The sequence below is a fragment of the Dermacentor variabilis genome, chromosome 1, assembly GCF_050947875.1.
Source record: "Dermacentor variabilis isolate Ectoservices chromosome 1, ASM5094787v1, whole genome shotgun sequence".
In the NCBI taxonomy this organism is placed as follows: Eukaryota; Metazoa; Arthropoda; class Arachnida; order Ixodida; family Ixodidae; genus Dermacentor; species Dermacentor variabilis.
The window spans coordinates 87,555,524-87,576,566 of NC_134568.1; the positions used below are offsets into that span (position 1 = coordinate 87,555,524).

Below are 21,043 nucleotides of genomic sequence, written 5' to 3' on the forward strand. Positions count from 1 at the left end.
ATGAGGGATTGAAGCTCAAGAGGTCACGAAAAACTCATCTAGCCTGCTAAGGCTCTTTAAAAAATGTGAAGCTCATGCTTTAACTCTTGCAGTAGTTCCGTGTATTCTGCCAGTACACACTCCCGTTGGGAGTCACTCAGTCTTCCTGCCATGGTCAAGATATCCAACACCTTCCTTAGGTCCACCAGGCTGATCTGGCTTCGAGCACAACAGCCGGGGGTCTAGAGAGGACAGGTTTCTAACCATGGATTACTTCAGGGAATTTCGTTCCAGTATTTTGTTGGTCACAGCTGCCAAAAATAGTTTGCACTCCATTCTGAATTGAAACATATCCTTTGCACTTGCTCTTGAACCTTTCAGTGTTTGTCCAAATTTGGGGTCGATATCCACTTTTTCAAGCGGAGTGTGGTTCAAACATTATCAACATCTACCCTGAGCAAACCACCAACCCCTGCTAATGAAGACAACGCTGAAGCCTTCATGAATTTTGCAAGGAGCTTCCGCACAACCCTTTCAAGGTCTCTACCAAGAAAGAAGATCATTGGCTTATCGGACTGATAGTCTTTCAAGAGTGTCTGAAGAATGCAACACTGAGAGCGACGTTCAGTTTTGCCAGTGTCAAGGGGCCGCGACAAAAACTGTACAGTGGAACCCCGATTATACGACTTTCTCTGGACCGCAAAAAAGCGTCGTAAAATCAGAAAAAAAAATTATGCCTATAAAAATACAACTTATTTCATGCGACGGATTTAAGAGAAACTTTAATGTAAACTACTAACATACTCTGCAGGGCTTGGAAACCCAAACTACCAAAAAAGTAGATGCTATAAGAATTAATGCTGCAGTACAGGTACCAACCATGCTTTATTAAAACGAACCTTTATGGCACTCCACTGCCCACTGCCGTGATTCCTACCAGCCAGCGCGAACTTTAAAGAAAGTCGGTAAGCTTCTTTTGGACCTTGTTTGATCCGTGAATCAAGAGCTTTCGCTCGAGTTGGGCAATGTCTAAAAGGAGGTCCTCCACAGCGTCGCTTGAACAGAGGAAGTTCCGGATGCAGTCTATGTGCCGTAGCACCTCAGCGAACGTGGTAGGCACAGACACGACATCTGTGGCATCGTCGTTGTCCTCGTCTGATGTCGCAGTGGTGTCGGCACTAGGCAAAACCTCCTCGATGGCGTCATCCAGCGACACCTCGCCGCAGATCGCAACGTTGTTGTCGGCCTCCACGTACTCGGCGAAGGTCGTGGTGAGGTTTAAACCCTCGAACTCGTCGTCGGCAAAGCCTGCATCGGCCTCGAGCGGCATCGAGGTCGTTGCGTCCCCAGAAGAGGAGGCAGTCTCTTGCTTAAAGGAACACTAAAGTGAAAAATTATTTCTTCTGCATCAGTAAATTACCGTTCTACAACACCAAAAACACCACTCTTACAATAATAAGACGTTTGGTAAGCCAGAAAAAGCGCAAGAACGAAATACGGGTGGCGACGTCTACTTAAGTTCCCGCACCTGGGGGCTGTGACGTCTTGGATTTTGATGGCACCTTCTAATAATAATAATAATAATATTTGGGGTTTTACGTGCCAAAACCACTTTCTGATTATGAGGCACGCCGTAGTGGAGGACTCCGGAAATTTTGACCACCTGGGGTTCTTTAACGTGCCCCTAAATCTAAGCACACGGGTGTTTTCGCATTTCGCCCCCATCGAAATGCGGCCGCCGTGGCTGGGATTCGATCCCGCGACCTCGTGCTCAGCAGCCCAACACCATAGCCACTGAGCAACCACGGCGGGTGGCATCTTCTAGGGCCTACTAATTATACATAGCGGTACAGATTGACTACATTGTGTTCTAAAGGAACCCAATATTAAACATGGCAAGTTTCGGGAACCTTTAATCAGCCAACGCGGCCCAAATGAGAAAACATACTTTGGCATCCCTGACGTCACGCTGACGTATCGGCGCTGGGCTTTCGGCGCGAAATTTAAATACTGATACTTGGACCTTCATTTTCTCATCTAATAATCAAACTATTTCTTTTTAAATGACTGCCTGCAGGGTTCTCAAACAACGCTTCATTAGTCTAAACTGATTTATTGTTTCGCTTTAGTGTCCCTTTAAAGCCACAGTGCTTGAACGAGTTAGTGATTGTGCTTAAAGACACTGTGTTCCACAAACTGGCAATAAAATGCATGGTGTCGAGCCACAGTGATCTTTTTTTCCCGACTCGCTGCGCTCCATAGCCACCAGCCGACGCTCTACTAACCGCTTCCAGTACCCTTGCTTGACGCACTTAAAGATGCCGAAGATTTGGGTATCTTAAGGTCTCGGGCAATGCTGGCTTTCGTGGCTCCATGCTGCTTTTCCGCTTCCTCGATAATATTCAGCTTATCGCTGAGCGACAGAACTGTCCACTTTCGGGACATTGTGCGTCGCGTTGCTCCACACAACTCAAAACCTCCGCTGAACGCTGGTCGCTAGAATTACGATGAAGAACACGTACTATAAACCTAGGCCTCTTGGCGCTACCTTGTCGGCGATCTGCTGCTGGGAAACTGGAAGGAGAGAAACGCTTCCCCAGCGCGACGAGAGGTGACGCTGCCGAGAAGAGAGGGAGAGAGTGATTGTGGAGAAGAAAAGGTGCTATTTCAGCACAGCGGGCGGCTGCTGGTGGGGGGGAGAGAAACGCTTCCCCAACGCGACAAGAGGCGACGCCACCAAGAATAGAAGGAGAAAGTGATTGTGGAGAAGAAAAGGCGCTATTTCAGCACAGTGAGTGTTATGGGCGGCTGCTGGTGAGGGATAGAGAAACAAAAGTGCTTCGCGAGGGTCGTCGTATAACGGGGGTCAGGCGTAGAATTGCTTCGGATAACCGGGGTTTTAAATGGATTGCTTCTATGGGGACTTCGCCGGGACTGCGCTAATTCGTCGTAAAACTCGGGTCGACGCAAAACCAGAGGACGTATAACCGAGGTTCCACTGTACGCATATTCAAAGGATGCACACTTTGGTAAGCTCACCTGCTTACTCCTTGCAGACTCCACATTTCATTACGTCATTCCAAAGAAGCAAAGCTCTTTCACTGACAATCATGTTTTGACCATCGATGAAACACAAACAGGAACTGGACTGAAAACCGGAAAGAAAGATTATTTTTGCTCGTAATGGAACTGGACCGCAACAGCAGGAAAATGATTTAGCCACATCGCTGTTGGGAAACATCCACTTGAACAAGTCACTAGTTTATGCCGACCATCTGTACGAGTAGTGGGAGGTAATCACTTTCATTGTCCACAGAATTTCTGCATTGGTAACCACCTCGTGTGACTTGCAAGTGCTATTTAGATTGGTCACCTGCGATGGAGCCAAGCCAGTGGACCACTCGCTTGTACTTGCCGCCAGTTAGTTCTCCGTAGAGGTTCCAGCTGCCATTTGCATTATTCCGCAGTGCTTTGTACTTTTTGCGGGGCTTCTGAGAGCCGATTCACCCATAGAAGCGATGTCGAACGTCTTTCTGCATTTTGGGTGGTGGAGGTCTGACGCATTCGGCACAACCTAAAGCTTATGATCGTCGTTGCTGAGCCAAACGCTTTGGAACTTACATTTCCCAGGCATTATTCTGAACTATGCCACCTGCATGCCCGGATCACCCGATCACTATGTGCAGCACAACCGACATGTGGGAAAAAGGAAGCAAACAAAGCATAGACGGCCCTGGAGTGGGCACGGACCAGATATAAACAAAGCACAATGTGGCCAACAGATAACGCTCAGGCTATGAGGGTGTACTTTTATTTAGTGGGTTGCCAATAAATCCAGCTCAAGGTGAAGCCAAAAGAAAAAGTGAAATACAATGAGGGCGACTCGGAAAGTCTTTGCCTCTATTTTTCATTAGCTAAAACATGGTAAATACAGGTAATTGCAAATATACATGCTATTCTACATACCTTACACTATTTTTCCACACAGTCCCCACACCGGTTCAGACATTTGTCCCCTCGCAGCACTAAATTTGAGATGCCCCTGTGACAGCAATGGCCTCCCCGAACACTAATTGTCATGCAAGACTTCACCGCCTTTTGCAAACTCACAACACCACCTCACAGTTCTCAAGGTGAGGCACCTTTCCCCATACATGGGCTGCATTTCCTTGTGGAATTCGAGGAGTATTCGTCCCTTGCTTGATAGGAAACTAATCACACACCGTTGCTCATACGCAGTGGACGTGTGAAGCACAACTACCATCTTCAGCAATTGACAACTGCACCGTGCTGTGGAGATGCCGGCAGATAAGGCCAGGCCAGTCTAATAAAGGTGCACAGCTGGGAATGGATATGTTGACATCACATTTACAGCTGTAATTTGGCTAAAAAAAATAGAGACAAACACCTTCTGATTCGCCCTCGTACTAAATTCAACAGTTAAGGCCTACCCACATGGAGCGATATTCCAGCAAGAAAGTGGCGGCCGGTCGCCTGGCAGTGTCCTCCCAGAGGCCGGCGGCGAAAACATAGCTGTGTGCCGCCGGTCAAGCCGGGCTTGATATTGCTGCTGGCAGAAGCGGCGAATGCAGGCGGGCAGTGTGGATCAATCAGGGTTCGATTGCACCCGACTTCCGGTTGAAATTATGGTGGTGGCGGCGGCCGCCTGCTTTTTCTTGCATGTGTGTGTGGCATGAAAAAGGCCCGCTGCCGTGTCACCGTGCCAGTGCTTGCTGCTGAAATTTTGTCAGGAAAGTTTGCTCCATGTGGGTCAGCCTTTAATATTCATGTTCGATTCATGTAACTGCATTTTCGTTACAAATAAGCATGGTGGCACAACTTCTCTTTTCTTCGAAGAGGTCGAGATGCTCTAGCCTCATTGTGGCGAGCAACTTGTGGCTCTTGGCCAACCATGAAGTCGAAGCAAGCCAGATGAAAAAAAAATATTGGGTCGTGGACGTGCGCTTGCGTAATGTGGTAAGCAATGAAGCTTGCTGGGAGTGCGCTCAGCCAACATAAAATGCAAGTAGCACAATTGGGCCCCGTGAAAACTCCAAGAATCCAAGGGTTTTCAATGACGGAAAAGAAATTCCAGGACTTTCAAGGCCTTGAAAACGCAACTTCCAATTTCAAGGACCTGTGCAAACCCTGTGGTTTCCTCAATATATTGCTACACGCGTGTGGTATTTGATTGTTTGAACAAGGCGCATGGGTGCCATCACTCGAGAAAAGAGGAGGAAGAACGAACTGGGCTTGCACTGTGAATCTAACCGGTCAGCACTGCAACCGCTGTTGTAAATATAACCTGTAAATAGTTGCTCGTCTTACTGACTTGTAAGACTCTCTCTCCCCGCCTCAACAAAGCTTTACTTCACATAATTTCAGGATTCGTGCACGATCTGCATAATTTTTTTTGCAACTGCGTGAGTCTGAGTCTGATTGAGCCCGGCTGTGTAGAATTATGGCGAGTACGAGTCTGAGCAAGCCCTAAGCAAAACATATATTTTGGGAGATAACAGCTGGTACAACTTTCGGTGTGGTATGAATCCGTAATATCCCCTGGTTGAAATACATTGCATACAATGTGCAAAACAAAGGCTGTTCCAAACATGTTGCTGCACTGCTGTGGATCACATGAACCTTCAAGTCACAGTCACAGTGGCAGCAGAGCCAGCAGAGCATCTGGCGCAGTGGGATGCCAATCAGCCGTATTTGCCACATCACCGGCTATGTCACGTGGCTGCGCAAACACTCAGTGGTCCCACTGTTCAGCAGAAAAGACCATGCTCGGAGTGCATGGAGGGTTGGAAGGTAGGAAGCATGAAAGAGCACGATGTCAGCCAGCCAGCCAGCCTTCGATGGCCTGCCGGTTTGTTCTCTGTGGGGTGAGCACAGGTGTGCGCTTCTATACACGCATTGTTGGGCTGACCTCGGTTTCATTTTTTTTTTGTGACCTCATTTGGCTCGCTATTCCCTCCCCTTCTGTAGCCCACATCACGCTTTTGCATGCTGTTTATTGACCTAGACCACCTCGTTTTTTTTTTTTTTGTAATTTGGTTTGCCCAGTAATCGGAAGGAGCCATTTCCATTGTTCATCACCATCATGTCGCAAAAGCAAGAGCCTCTGTCATTCAAGAAGCAAAAAATTCTGCAGAAAATAGATAAAGGTCCGAAGAGGAAACGGACTAACCTTGTCAAGGAAGGATTTAGGCTTGGCATTGTCCACCCCGCCTACGATAGTCGCTCAATATGACCAAGTAATAAAAATGTCAAATGCATCAGTGTCAATGTCAAAGAGGCAAAAACAGGGTGTCCACCAAGTTGACATTTCCAAATTCCCTGAGTGCCTTTGCAAAATTCCCTGAGTGACACAAAACTTTGTTTTATGTCAAGACGAGCTGACACCATGTCGCCTGATGGTGTCACTCTCTAGTAAGCATGTTAAAACACAAAAAATGACTTAATTCAGTTTGAATAGTAAAAAGTAGTGCTCATTTCATTCAAAATGAAAACAGAAGGGAGGGGAGGGGGTTAGTAAAATGCGCAGCAAAAAAATATATCATCGAAAAAAAAAAAAAAGCTCCATTGCCGAAAATTCTCCAAATAGGAACAAAAAGGAGATGCATACAGAAGCAAATATTTTGGAAGATGAGCTATTTCTATCAACTGATAGCAAGATCATTGGTGTGAGACCCGAACTTTGTCACAATTGAGAATCTCTCTCAACAGCTGGTAACCTCAACTGTCCTGACATACTCTCACAGCCAGTGCACAATGCCTCAGTGTTGAGTTTTACTGCTTTAAAGGGCCCCTCACCAGGCCCCATAGCAAATTTTGGCTATATGCTGAAAGTTGTTATATGTTCTCTAAGGAGAACTGCGACAGAACTAAAGAGTTCTGCTGCAAAAAATTTTCAAATCAGCTCCATTAATAGCCAAGATATAAATATTTCAGTGCCGCAAACCCATGACTTCAGGAGGCAAGCTTCATCGCAAACATAGACACTCTCTCCACTTGCCCCGTCTAGCATTCACAAGTTAAACTCCTTCCCTGCGTTCTCCCATACCGGAGCTCAAGGATTGCATGACGCATACGTCACGGGCCCTGCTTCCATTTTTTTCCCTCACTTTTCTTGCGGTGCGACGCACTTCCGCTGACGCCGTCGCGTGTGAGCTCTTGTGATTGTCTGGTTTCGCACAGTGCACGATTTTGTGAGCCACAAGAACACATGACTAGCAGTATAATTCAGCGCTACACAAATACTGAAGCAGAACACGCGGATCACACAGCATGCTCATGCGCTGGAACATGGTAGAAAATGGCATAGTTTCGGTACCTGCACACGTGACTGCACGACCATGGGAACGAGCAGATGAAGCGGAAGTACATCCCACTTGCTTTGGTGCGAAGTAAAACAAAAAAGACACAGACATTCTGTTTGTGAGTTTTATTATTTCTCTAAACTTCCATTCATCAATTCAAGCAACAGATCACACAAATAACAGATGTTGTCTTGAATAATACTCGAAGTCGTGTGTCACCACGAGCGATGTCACACTGCAGACCCAAGTATGTAGGCGCAGGGACATGGCTACGTCACTGTCTGGCTTGGAGCCCGGTTGCCACGAGGGAAAGAGAAAACAGCGTTCGAATTGAAATTTCAAAATTTTCCGCGGCGCGTAGTGTTGTCATTTATTGTAAACATGATTGTTAGTGTGCATTGTATGCTCTGCGCTTGTCAGCTCAAAATGGCCAGACCTGGCGAGGGGCCCTTTAAAAAGTTTATTTTGGTTTTTATTAGGGACACCTGCATCTCTGTGTTAGCCAACACTTTGTTTTTTGAGCTCAAGCTCCAAGCTCCTAAGAATCGGCAGCACGCTTCCTTTCCTGTTCATTTCTTAGTGCATAGGTCCTTTCTGTTCTCGTTCTCCTTCCGATGCGTGTTCGCCCAACAGACCATTTGAAACATCCCCTTGGTCAGTTGTACAGTCACCATCCAATATTTTGGACTCCCTAGGGACTGCTGGTTCATGGAGATCGTGGCTGCTGGAGTGAACGCTGACGGCAAGGTGCTCTGTGAGACAGCCGACAACATCGTACTGTCACTTGACATAAAGAACGGGGGTTCGATCCAAAAATTTAAGGTGAGGCATGGACTTGTTTACAAGAAAATCAAACCATGGGGTGTTACGTGCCAAAACCACAATCTGACTATGAGGCATGCTGTAGTGGGGGACTCCGAATTAATTTTGACCACCTGAGGTTCTTTGAGGTGCACCCAATTCACGGTACACAGCCGTTTTTGCATTTCACCCACAACAAAATTCGGTTGCCGCGGCCGGGATTTGATCCTGCAAACTAGTGCTTAGCAGCACAATGCCAAAATCACTAAGTAACTATGGTGGGTCATTTACAAGAATGTAAGCTGCGAAGAAAAAAAAGAGGACGAGGCCGCCATGAATGATTGGATGGGGACAACCCTGCCTTCACTCATCACTGGATACCAACCATGTGATGTTTAACGTGAATGAAGCCAGTCTATTCTACAAATTGTTGCCAGAGAAGAGGCTCTGTTTTAAAGGTGAAATGTGCCAAGGCTCCAAAAAGGTAGGCAATGGGTTACATTTTTTATTGCGGCCATCACGACGGATCAGAAAAGGTACAGTTAACATCATTGACCACCACCAGTAGCCCAACTGCTTCAAACTGACAGGCCATTTGCCTTGCATTTACAAGGTTAGCCAAGTCCTGGATGACCTCTGCCTTGTCCACAGATTCTTTTACCTACCTTGACTGCAAAATGGGCAGTAAAAACAGAGATATCTGTTTGGTCTTGGATCAATGTGCCATCCACCAAAAAGATGCCACCCTACAAAACACGAAGCTTCTTTTGCCCCCACATACGACAAGCCATTTACAACCGCTGGACGCGGATATTATTCGGAATGTCAAGTATTATTTTGCAAGTCTCTTGGTGTGTCGTTCATTGGCCAAGTTGGAATGGAAAGACAAGGAACTGAATATCAGCACCCTAGAGACGATACATTTTATCACAATTAGCTGGGACCATGGCTCACCGACGACCATAGATAATCATTCTACGAAATGTGGCTTTGGCAAGCCACCAGAAGAGAATCTGCAGGAGCCAGTAGTAGCAACTGAAGATTGCAACGAGCTCAGAGTTGAATTCACTGAGGACGATTTTGTCACCGCAGCCAACGATCTTGTGACCTGCGGTTTGTGTACTGTGGAGGACATTGTGGAGGAAGTTTCCACACCACAGCCTGATGTTTTGAGCAGTGAGGATGAAGATGACGACTGCTGCAGCAATGACAACGGGCGGCCAACTATGGCTGAAATGTTCCTTGATTGGTGCCAGCAGGTTCTGTGACAGCAGTGGCGGCGGTTCCACTGTCAGGTGACGCTGCTCCGGTGGAGGTCAGCTCCCAAAATTCAGTGGATTCAATGACATCTAGTCCACCGAGGAGATTTTGGACAGGCTGGAGAAGCTCTGTTTGGTCAGTGGTTTCGCCGCTGACAAAAGGCTCACCCACATTGTGCCTGCCGCTCTGTAGGGCAGCGCGCAGTTGTGGTGGCGCTTCGTGACCATGTTTGCGAAGTGGGAATAACTTACTGTGCCCTTCATTGTGGAATTCTCAACTGACGTGATGCACCACTTGAAACAAACTTGAGCTCCGTACGCAACACCCAGAAGAAAATTTAAAAGAATTTACGCAACTGCAGTATATTATGACTGGATCGGCGGCAAAGCTTCGAAATCGGAAAAGGTGGACCACAGGGTGCTGAAAGAGCAAACAGTTTGCCAATATCGCGGAGTTGGCTAAGGCAGCTGACGGCCTCATGGAGCGTGCTTGGAGGTGGTTGCAGTACAAGGTGCCTCCCCCTCTGACAGAACAAGTGATGAGGAACCTTGCCTTCCAGTCAGCTGTGAACGTGACTGGCCTGCTTGGAGTGCAGCCCCGAGTGTTGACGGCTGCGGCTATCATCCCGTTTCAGGCTCTACCGGTGGCATCCTACTGGCCGTTGCATCCAGCAGTGATACAGCCATCCTACCATCGAGACCAGCTGCACAGACTGAACACTCGTGCTATAAGGCCACCTCTTGCACTTGCAGCAGCCTCACAGGGATACCAATAGCGCGACCCCGGGAGATTCACCTGCCGCCACTCCGGAGGTGTGGGTCATGTAGCTCGCGATTTCCCCACAGGTCAGCGTACCAGCCCGCCCCATGGCTACGAATGCAACAGAATCAGGCATTTCTGATCACAGCATTCAGGAAAGGGGACGTGTTAGGTGCCACCTCGGCGAGCATCTATGTGACTGCAGTGCAGGTAGCAGTTTCAGCCGGCAGGAAGGAGCCCCTCCTGGAGGTGCAGATTGAGAAGGCTACATTACAAGCTTTACTGGATACAGGCTCAAGCATGAGCTTACTTAGAATGCCGGGGGCAAACGTAGCAAGGGAGACGGTTGCAAAGCTCAGGACACAGGTGCATGCACTCCGCCCGGTAGGAGGTCGGTCCCAGTCTACTACATCCCTAAAGTGCAACATCCAGTGGGCTACGAGCAACTGCAACCAGCCCTTCCTGTGTGTGCCAGACCTATGTCAGGACCTTGTTCTTGGCAGGGACTTTTTGAATGCAACAGGCATCTCTATACACGCAGCACTAGGAAGATGGACTATTGGCACCGACCCGCTATGCATTGTGCCATTCGCTAAGTGTGGCAAGGGCTCGAAATAGAAGAAGATGGAGAGTCTTAACACTTGCACACCCTCTTTGAAGAGGTTCTTGCAGCTCCTGCCATAGGGAGTAACATTCCAACCGAAGAGGGCAAGCACTGCGCTGTAGCAACAAAACTACAACCAAGCATGAAGGAAGTGCTTGGCGACTTCAGCCCTTTGTTCACTACAATTCCTGGGTGCATCGCCCTCGTTCAGCATTGCATAGACACAGGGATAGTGTGCCTGTCTGATGCAAGCTCCATCCAGTGAATGCGAAGAAGCAGAAAATCATTGAAGGCTGCGTACATGACCTCCTAGAGCAGGGTCTCATAAGGCGAAGCAGCAGCCCTTGGACTAGCACCCCAGTGCTCGTTGCTAAGAAGTCTGGAGGCTACCAGCTCACTGTAGGCTACTGACCACTGAATGCATGAACTGAGGTGCCTGCCTACCCGATGCCTCCAACGGCTGACTGCTGGCACAACTTGCCCAAACTCAGTGGTTTTCAAGCTTCAATCTCTCCCAAGGGTTCTTCCAGATTCCTGTTTGCAATGCCAATATTATGAAAACGGCCTCCATTTGCCATCAGGGTATGTTTGAATGTGCCGGGATGCCTTTTGAAGTGGCAGGTGGCCCAGCAACTTTTCAAACCTTGAAGGACTGAGTGCTACAGGGAATCACTCACCACTTCACTATGGCATTTTTAGATGATGTTCTAGTCTACTCGGAGGCGCTTGAGAGTCACATTGTGCAGGTGAGGAAAGTACTGCAACGTATTAAAGGTGCTGGTCTTATAATTAATCTGGACAAAATACAAGTGTGCCGTCAGTCCCTTAAGTTTTTGGGTCACATCGTCTCACCTGGGCAGTGCAGACCATATGAACAAAATGCGCGTGCAGAGCTAGATTACCCAAGACCCAGCACAATTAAGCAGTTGCAAGCCTTCCTGGAGCTTGCTGGCTATTACAGTAGAACCTCATTCATACGTTCTTGAAAAAAAGAACAGAGAAAAAACGTACTAACCGGGAAAATGTACAATCTGGAGTAACTAAAAAAGTTTGACAGACTCAACTATCGTTGACATCTACGTAACGTGAAGCGTCACGTGGATCATTGTGGCACGAGACGCGTTTTGTTGTTTTCCTGTTGCGTGGTATTTTAGGACAGGGACGGGAAACCGAAAGAAAGTCCAGCTGGTGGGCAACGCTGGATGCTGCCGAAGCGATACGTGATGCCCACATCGTGCCGCCTGCAGCAGGGAACAGAGATGCATTTGGATTATCGTCTACTAAAAGCATGCAGTACGCTACCAATGAAACTACGCACCACGTGCTGTAAAACAGATAGGTGAAGAAGCTTATCGCAATAGGTTTGGTGGTGAAAGCTATGAATGCGGTGAGCGATGACCCGGGTGGAGATTTGCTGGTGCTGGAATAAGAAACTGTGCATGCCATTGTTTTCATGTGAGACGGGCGGCTATATACTGTGCTTGAGCGTGCGTGCCTTGCGCCTTTTCTTGTTCAGATGGGATTTAGAGGACGGCAAATGTGTACAATCGCAGTCTGCAGCAGGGAACAGTGTTGTGTTTCGGTTATCGTCTGTTCAAGAAAAAAAATTTAAGAAAAATAAACCATTTGAATCTGAATCTGAAAAGCGTGCGCTACGCTTCAAACGGCGCCATGTGCTGTGAAAAAGATAGGTGAAGATGCTTATCGCAACAGGATTGGCGGTGATAGCTGTGAATGCCGCGTGCGACGACCGCAGAGCTTTGCTGGTACCAAAATGAAAAACTGAGCACATGACAGTGTTTTCACGTGAGATAGGCAAGCGAGTTTTGCGGTGAAGCTGTCGCGGTGGGAAGCTATATATACTGTTCTCAATCGCACACGCCTCGCACATTTTCTTGTTTACATGGGATCTAGCCGCTGGAAAACGTATCATATGATCACAGTTTGGCGGCGTACTGAACTTTGGTGCTAAAAATCCCGTTTTCCAGGAACGTATAAACCAGTAAAAAATGAGAAAAACTCTATTGGGTCTTTTTTTGTGTTCTCGATTGTGAATGTTGGCGCCGGCAAAACATACTTAACGGGAACATACCAACCAGGTTCTACTGTATATAGAACTTCACCCCCTCCCCCCTTTTAACTGACAGCGCATCCACTCACGGACCTTTCAGCCTGTTCCTTCAATAGCAGTGTTCTTACACCCGCAGAAAGCCATTATGCTATCTAGGAGTGGAAGTGCCTTGAAGTAGTATGGGCAACGGACAAGTTCAGGGACCAACTTGAATTTACCAAGTTTGAGATTCGCTGTGACCACTTGTCCTTGTCATGTATGTTTAGCACTGAGCAAGTTTTGCCCAGGGTCAAACATTGGGTCCTACGGCTGAAGGACTTGAATTGCCAAATCAAGCACAGATGGGTACTGGCAAATATACCCACAGATGCCTTGAGCACAGCCCATCTCTAGTGTGGAGACCACGCAAGTGACAGCCTGCATGAGCCACTGTTTCCCATTGCTGTTCTAGATCCTGAAGTGAAAATTACATTTGAGCAAGACGCAGTAGCCTTGGAGAAGGATGCCGCACTCTTAAGTGACACAGGATGGCTCATTCAAGAAGTGGCCATCTCAAAAATGAAGACTGTGGTCCCAAGGACCAGGCTCCCAAGCCCGGACCTGTCAGACAACAGAACTGGACAAACGGACTGCTGGTTCCGAAAAAAGGCAACAAGAAGGTACCATGGTTACCTGGATCCCCTCTGACATCTGGCATTGAAGATGGCACACAACTACTTCACTGCAGGCCATGCCGGATTCTTCAAAAATGTGAGATGTGTCTCAGCATGGTCAGTCTGGCTGGGCATGTGGGCTGACATATCACAGTACTGTATTTTCTAGTGTATAAGTCGAGGTCTTTTTCTGAATTTTTCGTCGGTGAGCCGTATAGAACGGTGTGACATATATATGCATTTTTTTCCCTGGAAAAAAAAAACTGCCATCAAAATTTGATTGGATGCTATGGCCATGCGAACCGCATTGGGTTGACCTGCTCTGGCAGTTGCTACGAGTTTGTGCACGCTATGGAGGTACGGGGTTCTTCTTGAGTGATCGAGTTGCTGACCGCAGTGGGAGGTCGGAGCAGCAATACAAGCGGCGGCAGGCTGACCAAGAGTCAAGTGACTCTAAATTTGTCATATTTGCAGATCGCTTTCAATATACAGTGCGTGCTGCTGCTCAAACTATGCAATTACCACCAGAGTACAAGCCCCCCTCCCGTGCTGCCTTCCTGCTTTCCTCCCTTGCGCGCAAGATGGCTCATCGTTGTACATACATCATACGGCGCAGGGACGATGTTATCGCACTTGGTCTTTATATAGAACATCACGGTGACAACGATGGCAGAAATGTGCCTGGAGTGTCCATATCATTGCTTGCGTGTGACCCACGGTCACAAAGTGAAACGTCACGGTATTTTTTCAAATCGCTTACCGAATGAATAGGTGCATCTTATACACCGGTGCGACTTATATACATAACTGTTTTTTTTTTTTACAACGCCGTGTTGAGGAGGGTGCGACTTACACAAAAGCGTGACTAATAGACCAGAAAATGCAGTACGTGCCATGCTGTGCTGCTTGTCAGCGCACAAAAGCTCGATGTCAGAAGCTTGAGGGCCTCATGAACAGTCAGTGGGCTACAGCTCCATGGAAGAGCTTAGTGTTGATATTACCAAGCCCTTGTCATCTAAACCTCGTGGCCACAAATACTTGCAGGTCATTATTGACAAATTCACCAAGTTTCCGGAGCTCTTCCCTCTGCGAGTGGCAACAAGTACGAAAATCTTAGAGTGTACGGTCCCAGTTTTCTGTCGCCATGGCACACCTCTGACAAAGGGAAGTGACAATGGGAAGCCCTTTGTGAGCCCTGCTGCACCAGCTGCAGGACGGTTAATAAGTGTTACAGCGGATAGTAAATGCGTCTCCATGGTTGTCCACCATGGCCGTGAGCTAATCCATGCCAAATGAGAGCATATTAGCAATATTAAATAGTACTTGATAAAATCTGAGGACACCTAAGCACTTATGAGTTGTGAATGTGAAAGCATTAATGTCCAACTGAACGCCACTGAGCAGTCCTTCGAGCTATGAACTCCTTGCGGGCAAGCGAGCGCATTGAGATGCCTGGCTCGTTTTGATGTGGTCTTACCAAACACAGAACACAGGCAAGAGCTTTCGCGGACAAAACACAGGTTCCCGAGAGCAAGAGTGATGCGGCGATGCTCTCTCCCCTCAACCGATACCGCAGCCGCAGGTGTTCTCTTTCACCTGTTCTGCTCCGTTGAGGCCCAAGCTAGAAAGTGTGAGCCAGCATCACGAGTGTGTGAGGTGCACCCATTAAGTGGTGAAATTAATAAATATAATAAATATAATGAGCAGATTGTTGAGGTACGACACTAGCCATCACACTCAACACTTGTGCTAGAAATGCAGTCTGTAAATAACAGGGTTTGGTTAGAACAGCGTTCTGCAGACACAGATTTTTACAAGAGTGCACTATTCACATCATTTCAGAGGCTCTGTATAGATGGCACGAAGTAAAAAATTTGGAAGCAAACATACAATCGTCAAATACTTTCGCAAAGAAGGTTTCTGCATTAAATTATTCACGTCAACCCAGTAAAAGCTCACACATGTATAGACACATACCTTCAGTAAGTTCTTGTACTTGGCAATGTCTTTTTCAGGTAAAACTGAAATTAGCTGTGTAGTGAATGCTTCCAGCAGGTGGTTGATGTAACCACTCATGGCTGCTTCAAGACTGGCGCTTGTGGTTGGTAAAGGGATACTTTTCATGTAGCCCTCAGCATCAAGCTGCAGGAAAAAAAATTGGTTTACGAATAATGTAAAAGCACCATAGCTTTAACGCATAATTTTGAACACTCGTGGGTCACACACAAATGAAGTAATGAAATGTAATCAAAGGTCTGTAAACCTAAGTCAATGCAGTTCATGGCTTTGTGTAACCAGATAGCCTGGTTTTCTTCAAATTATATTGGTGCTTGTTTCAAATAAAAAAAAAAGGGTTTGATCATTTCTGAAAAAAATTCAATTAAAATGGCAAGTTTCTTAAGTTTACACCACCAAATCCGCCCAATTCAAATTATGTGGTCATTATGTGGTCAAATTATGTCAAAAGTTGTGGACTATATCGGAAAGAGATGACTGCACTGTGAAACACAAACCAGGTAATTGGCACGGCTGTTGACACTGGATACAAGACTGCTGTCAGCAAGAAGTGCTATCTGTTTTGATTCAGCTTCCAGCACATGATGGCCCACTTCAAACAATACGATGGAGAACTACAGCCAAGATGCAAAACATGATAATCATGCAGTAAAGAATACTGGACATTCAGTAAATATGGTCCATGTTTGTAACATTTTGATAATTCTCAGTCATACAGCATAATTTCTGGGTGCCAAATGTGCAAGTTTGCAAAAAACCTATTTTCAGATAATACAAATGCAAAGGTGCAAGCTCGCAAAGTTATTAAGGCCCATCAAAAGCAGAGGTGTGCGCATTCCCCGGTGCTGTTGTCTACCAAGAATTTTCACATGATTTTCAATTCACTTTGCTATAGTGGATTCTTGCAGCATCACATATTTTTCAGGCTGTCCACCACAAGGTAGTTCACCATGTCCCTCAAGATGGGGCAGTGTGGAGCGTCACACCACCCAAAGTTGGGGACCATGCAATTAGAACATGTAAAGGACTCTTTCAAACTCTTTATGGCTGCTTCATCTGCATGCTTGGACACAGTTCTTATGCAAAATCTGCTGCCATGCATGCATCCAACATGCTCAAAGGTAGCAGCAGGAGAGCAGTTGATTGGCAGCTGTACGTACAACTGTAACTGAATACAGTTCAGTGCATTATGCTGCAAAGAAAATCCATAAAAGAATGCTCTAAACAAAAACAGGAAAAGAGTGGACCATATAAACTATTAATTCCCATTGCTCATACAAGGGACATTCCAAAAGTAAGTTTCGTCATTTATTTACACACGGAAAGTTTACTGCCAAAAAAAAACACCGTGGCATCATGACCTATACACCTTGCACTATATTTCCACATAGTCGCCACTGACACCGAGACATTTGTCATAGCGTGCAATCAGTTTGAAGAAACCACTCTGGACACGGTGCTTAGCGATGCAAGGAATTGTTGCATAGCCTGCTCAACCTCAGCATTGCTTTGGAAGTGACGCCCCGAGTGCGCGGCTTTCAATGCAGGGAACAGGTGCCCATTCATATGGGATAACAGCACGCATTCCATTGGCGACCACGTTGTCAGCACACGTCTGTCTGCCATCGCGATTTGTACTTGAATAACCTCGGACATGCCGGTCTGCTGCTACTCTCTCTTCTTCGGCGCTCTGCACTTGTGTCATTCCTCCTCCGCTGACACACCTTCCATTGCTGAACCAACAAAGGGCATGGATTCTTATGGCGAGTTTGTTTCACCTGGTGTACCATCTTCTCTTTAAAAAAATAATGAAACTTACTTTCGGAACATCCCTCGTAATTTGATATGTGTGGCAAATATGGCATTGAGCAATTGGTTCTATTTGCATAGCATTGTTGTTGCTTAAACCCTATGAGGGTTTTTGCCATACATGATGCGCCGCTCATACGTCCCACATGGTTTTTAATCATATCATAAGAAGCCAACAAACAAAGACAGCAAGGACAACATAGGGGAAGTAACTTGTATTTACTAATTGAATTAAAGAAATGCTACATTAATTGAAATGAAAATGGATGAAAAAACAACTGGCCACAGGTGGGTCACAATCTTATGTCTTTGCATTACATGTGCATTGCTCTTACCACTTGAGCTACCACAGCGCCATTTTCCCATCCACTTTCTGGAATACACAATATGTATGAAAGATAGGAATTCAGCCGGGACATAATCAACCCTTTGTTATACATATCATATTGCTGTAGAGGCGTTCGATTGCATACGGACACTCCATATAAGACACTCCAATTACATGGATGCAACTATATGGACACAGGTGAGTGCAGGTGAGAGAGGGAGGGCGAGGGAGGTATTCTGTAAGAGTCAACATAGTGGACATGTCCATTTCGTCTGCTGTTGAAGTTCTGATTGGCTGTGGCAGCTGGCTGCTGTGGACGCACAGCCCAGCCCAAGCGATCAGAACTTCAGTGGCAGACGAAATGGACATGTCCACTAGGTGGACTCTTACAGAATACCTCCCCAGGTCGGCACAAGCCTCCTCCTCTGCCCCGGCATGGTTGTCTGTGTGGATGATCACATACGTAAGCCTTGCACCCTTTCTTGGAGACAATGTGCAGCGGGTGCAAAGCCTGGAGCCAAGATGGCTAGCTGCTTCACGTGCACTGTCCTACCATGTGCCTAATGTTGGAGGTTGTGTAATCTCAAGCGTCAGACATGTGTTTGGGAACAAAGTCTAATCTGCTACTCTAAAACTCTTAACTCATGGCGATGCTTACACATGTGCTAATTTACCGCACAACGTTGTAAACAGGCATAATAAAGCTATGTTATGGTCTAAAAGAGAGGCAAGTTGTGTCATTGTTCAAAGTTGCATCATAGAATTAGTATATGGCCTTCATAACTGTAAGGACTTCCCCAGCATGGTTTATAGAGCAGAGCTAGGAAGCAATCCCTGCAACAAACATTAATTCAATGGGGTCCATAACTAATTTTACATATTTGACAGGCATATTCACCATAGCCATTCACCCATCACACCATATAGTTTACATAAAACAATTATACAAGCTAGAAAATTCTATGCATTATCAGGATTAGAGGAAAAGAGCACTGCCATACAGGACTAAACAAGGAGCACAGACACTTCTTGCGCCGTCTGGTAGTGCTGTTTTCATATCAAAAACTAACTATAACTAGCCCGATAGTCAATCCTTACGAGTTATTAGGAATTCTGAATGAACCAATATTGATTATCAAAGGTCTACCTGAGCAACACCCAAAAAACATTCAAGATAACGATGAAGGCCCTTTCTTACCAGATACTTATCTTGCATAGTTCCACAGAAAAGTTTAATCCTTTTGAAGTTCATCTCTCTTCGTAAAGCAAATTCACTGTCCAACTTTTTTGTCAACTGGCTGCTAGCAGTGCTCAAGGCATCAGGCAGACTAAGAGAAAAATAATACATTAAAATTTTACTGTTCACAATGCTTTACATATAAAAGACCAGCAGTTTAGGCAAAAAACAACTTCCAATAAGTTAAAGAAAAGAAGGAAGGAGTTGGGAAGGGGGGGGGGCAAACAAAATAATTGGGAACAAAAACTGTAAACTCACATCAACAATTACAACTGTAGAAAGTATACAGCAGCTTGCAACGAAAGGCACACAAATAACGCCACAACAGTACATAGGAAGTGATAAATGCAAAAAATAAAGAAAGCTTTACCCATGCAGTAACTGTTCAAGTAGTGTGAATGACATCTGTTTCGCTTCTGTATGCCGGGCCTAAAAGTACAAGCAAGCAAAAACATTGCAAAGTGGTCAAAACCCAAGCAAAAAGAAAAATAGAAAAGAGACGGAAAAGAAAGAAAGCAGCAGGAGGAAAAGATATGAAACATGCAGCAAACAGACACCTTTCCTTTCTTGTGACCAAAAACAAACAGCCTTTAGTATTTGCACTCAAGCAGCGACAATAGTTCAAACCAAGAGATGTAAGCAGCAAGCTTTTCTTGCCTATTAAAATGAAGCACTTCAAAACAGTTATGGTCTTTAAGGCTTCATGGCTTGACACTCAAACTTCTCTTGCACAGCCTATACCATTTTGTCTAAAAAATAGCAGATAAACAATATGACAATGCATACACATCAGCAAAGCCCTTCTCCCGCAACTTATTACCTCTGCTACTCCAGCTTGTTATGACCTGTGCATGCAACACAAACACCCACACACCAACACAAGAATGTAATAGCCTGCTTATGGAGTACTGCTCGAGTTATTCATGCTTTCATCATATGTGTGCATCCAGTAAGGGGGTAAATATATCTTTATGTATGGCTCAGCCAACAGCAGGTTCTCTTAAAGCAACATTTAAGTCAGCAGCCTATTGCACGGCATTGGAAGTATACTATGCGACTAAATAACTATGGGTGAACCTACTCATCTGAAATGCTCACCATTATTATCCTGCCAGTACTATACATTTTCATGTGTGGCAGCATCTTACATCATACTTCACCAGATGAAAAAAAATTAAATAGCATCATACATAAGTGACCCTTTCATCTTGGGATAGAACGAATATCTTAAATATGCGCAGCCCCCGGTTTGGCTGCAAGAGGTGTGTGGTTTGACTCTCACTGCCAGTCACCCACTGGTTTATGAGACAGGTACAAGCAGTCCCTGGCCTGGTTTCCACGTTTCAGGGGAGCGCTGCTTGGGAAAGGTTTTGTACAGACCACTGAAGCATTAAATCTGAGAAAGCTTGAAGTCTTCGCAAGAATTTATACCATATTATAAGCTTCCTTACTTCACTTAGTCAAATTTTTGGTAATTTGCATCTCGGAAACATGGCTCTGCTTCCTTGATGATAACCTATTTGGTATCCTATCGTATCAGGCAGCTATGGAGCCTCAGCAATTTTTATCTCCCTTACATATCATACACTCAGTGACATGATATGTTTTTAAATGTCTCACATTGTGAATTTGTATGGATCGAATTTTTTAAACGTTTCCATTCCTGAGGGCAACAAAGGCACCATTCTAGGCTACAGTTATTCCTACCTGTCATTGTCTGTTGCAAAACTTTCAATAGCTCTTGATTCTGTTTTTCTCAAGTTATATATTCAGATTAAATATGTCTTCATAGTAGGTGACATTACCATCAATATGCTGAATACCAAGAGCAGTGTGTGTTCTAGTAGAGAATGTGACGCTATTAGGCAACAAGTCGACGAAATGCTGCGTGACAACATCATCCAGCCGTGGAAAAGCCCGTGGGCATCTTCTGTAGTCTTGGTGAAGAAAAAGGACGGAACCCTACGTTTCTGCGTCGATTATCGTCGACTGAACAAGATCACGAAGAAGGACATATACCCCCTCCCACGGATAGACGACGCATTGGATCGTCTCTGCAATGCTAAATACTTCTTGTTGATGGAGCTTAAGTCTGGCTACTGGCAAAGAGAAGTCGATAAAAGGGATCGTGAAAAGACCGCCTTCATCACGCCAGACGGCCTCTATGAGTTCAAGGTTAGGCCATTTGGACTGCGCTCGGCGCC

At 45.9% G+C, this 21,043-nt stretch overlaps 1 protein-coding gene across 2 annotated transcripts in view; it reads right to left on the reverse strand.

The window, feature by feature from the left end:
• The window catches only part of LOC142580196 (uncharacterized), a 215,653-nt gene that overhangs the window by 60,959 nt on the left and 133,651 nt on the right, over positions 1–21,043 (reverse strand). For both annotated transcript variants that reach the window (XM_075691081.1, XM_075691079.1), the window contains 3 exons: positions 19,210–19,268; positions 18,801–18,930; positions 15,427–15,591 (listed from right to left, as the gene is read on the reverse strand). In XM_075691081.1, the coding sequence (XP_075547196.1) occupies positions 15,427–15,591; positions 18,801–18,930; positions 19,210–19,268 (354 nt within the window). The remainder of the gene's footprint in view (positions 1–15,426; positions 15,592–18,800; positions 18,931–19,209; positions 19,269–21,043) is intronic.